This window comes from Nestor notabilis, unplaced genomic scaffold (assembly GCF_000696875.1).
Source record: "Nestor notabilis isolate BGI_N333 unplaced genomic scaffold, ASM69687v1 scaffold8913, whole genome shotgun sequence".
NCBI classification, from domain to species: domain Eukaryota; kingdom Metazoa; phylum Chordata; class Aves; order Psittaciformes; family Psittacidae; genus Nestor; species Nestor notabilis.
In genome coordinates this window covers 65,714-67,710 of record NW_009922357.1, presented here as the reverse complement: position 1 = coordinate 67,710, position 1,997 = coordinate 65,714, and the positions used below count along the sequence as shown (strand labels likewise).

Sequence of the window (1,997 nt, the reverse complement as noted above, 5' to 3'; positions counted from 1 at the left end):
GGAAAGAGAGGGTCGAAAAAGGAAAAGAAGAAAAGGAAGATGAGGACAAGGAAGATGATGATGATGATGAAGATAAGGAATCAGAGGAAGAAGAAACTACAGGTAAGCTCTGCAGATTGCAAACTTTGCCTTCCTCTGCCTTATTTAACAGTGCCAACTGATGGTTCATATTTGGTCATGTCTGCTCACCTTAACCATCACATTTTTCTGCTAATTTTGCATACAGTCTTTGCCAAAAGAGATTGAACTAAGAAGATGGCTACTTGTCAGTTACTCAACAGGTTACAGTCTCTTCTAGGGAAAAATCATACTGTTTCTGTAGGATGCTGCTGATAGGATAAAAACAAAAGAAAACCCACATTTTTTTCTAGGTGGTCTGGGTTGGATTAATAGGAGGTTACCCCAAATCCTAAGAACTCCTTTAGAGTGAAATCTCTTTATAATAAAAATACCCATACATATTTAATCTCTGATACTGCATGCTTTCAAGGCACTCCACTCCAGAAGTCTCAATGGCATTGCTTCATTATTCATGTGCACATTAGTGCTGTATTTTTCACTTCTGAATATGGAATGTGTAATTGATGCCAGATGAACATAAAAATGCTTAAGTGCAGACATGGATAAGGCTGATGTTGTCATCCTTGATATTGCTAGGATGAACTCCTAACATGAATTATTTCTCTGAATCAGTTTGTAATATAAGTCATGAGAAAGAGAAGAGCATTTAACACCCAAGGAAGCTGTACTGTTTGGAAATAGCCTTACCACAGATTTAGTTACTCATGCCAATATTCACAGGACTGTGACACATAAATAGGGACAGGCTCTTTGTCAAGGCAAAATGGCTTAGCTGCCCCAGGAAAGCTGAACCGAAGCTATTTACCTTTCTTGGCTGGGACATCTTTCCTTACAGAGGTGTTCATGGGCCGTGGAAACCTTTCTTGGCCAGCTCTCATGCAGTCTATGAAGGGTGATGTGTTTGTTGCACTCTGGCCATCCCTACGTTCCAGAAGGGCCTGGGGACAGAGGGAACAGAGGCTAGCTGGTGGAGGTTACAGTGTGCAGTGACACATGCACGCAGGGAAGTGGGGAGCTGCAGCCTTCTCCCTGTGGCCCCTTTTGCACTGCAGTGAGTGGGGCTTGGCAATAACACAAGGTGCAGCTTGCCACGTCATACATCTTTAAGCTGTACATGCATTTATTTCTACCAAAGATTTATATTATTTTTATATAGCCATGTGGCTGAAGTTTTGACACTAAATATGTTCACATCTGCAGACTTTATTACACAATGATATGCAATTTTTCAATGGATGTGGTCAGGCCTCTATTTTATCCCACATGCGGGCAGTGCTTGGACATGCTAGACAGTTCGCTACAGTAGCTTATCTGTCTGCTTCACTTAACTGGCAGTGTGTGAATATACCCTGCATGGTGGCAACACTGCAAATGAAAATAAATGCAATGAAAGAATGAGAGAGAACATCTAATTTTATAAATAAAGACTTTACTTAAATTCACTCATTGTGCCTATAAAAGATCACATGTAGGATTAGAGTTCTATAGCTTGATTAATTTGTCAGGTTTAATTATGTACTCATAGAATTTACATCAATCAGCATTTTTGTTAGGCTTTTCTAAGTGAGAGTTGAAGAAAAAGGGCAGAAGAAAAAAAGGAATTTGCTTGTCAGGTATTCCAAAAGTCTGCTTTTTCACACAAGTGTACATATGTTCTTCACGCAAATATGCACAGAATAACCATCTTGGTTTGCTTTATATATAAAATCAACAGATAAGCTGAAGTAATTATATTCAGAAGCTGGTAGCTCCTTTGCATTTTTACCAGCTCAGACAGTGATGTGTATTGGTGTCACTTGCAAATGTTTCCATCTCTGATGTTAACTGCACGAATGTTCTCACAGCATGCAAAATCCTTCCTAATCTCCAAAGTGCTTCTGAAACCCTTAATACAGTGTGAAGACATTATACTAATA

The 1,997-nt window shown here is 39.4% G+C and overlaps 1 protein-coding gene across 1 annotated transcript in view; it reads left to right on the top strand.

The window, feature by feature from the left end:
* The window catches only part of PIEZO2 (piezo-type mechanosensitive ion channel component 2), a gene marked incomplete at both ends in the record, with an annotated part of 181,966 nt that overhangs the window by 114,901 nt on the left and 65,068 nt on the right, over positions 1 to 1,997 (top strand). Inside the window, one exon of the mRNA XM_010011576.1 lies at positions 4 to 102. Within this exon, the coding sequence (XP_010009878.1) occupies positions 4 to 102 (99 nt within the window). The remainder of the gene's footprint in view (positions 1 to 3; positions 103 to 1,997) is intronic.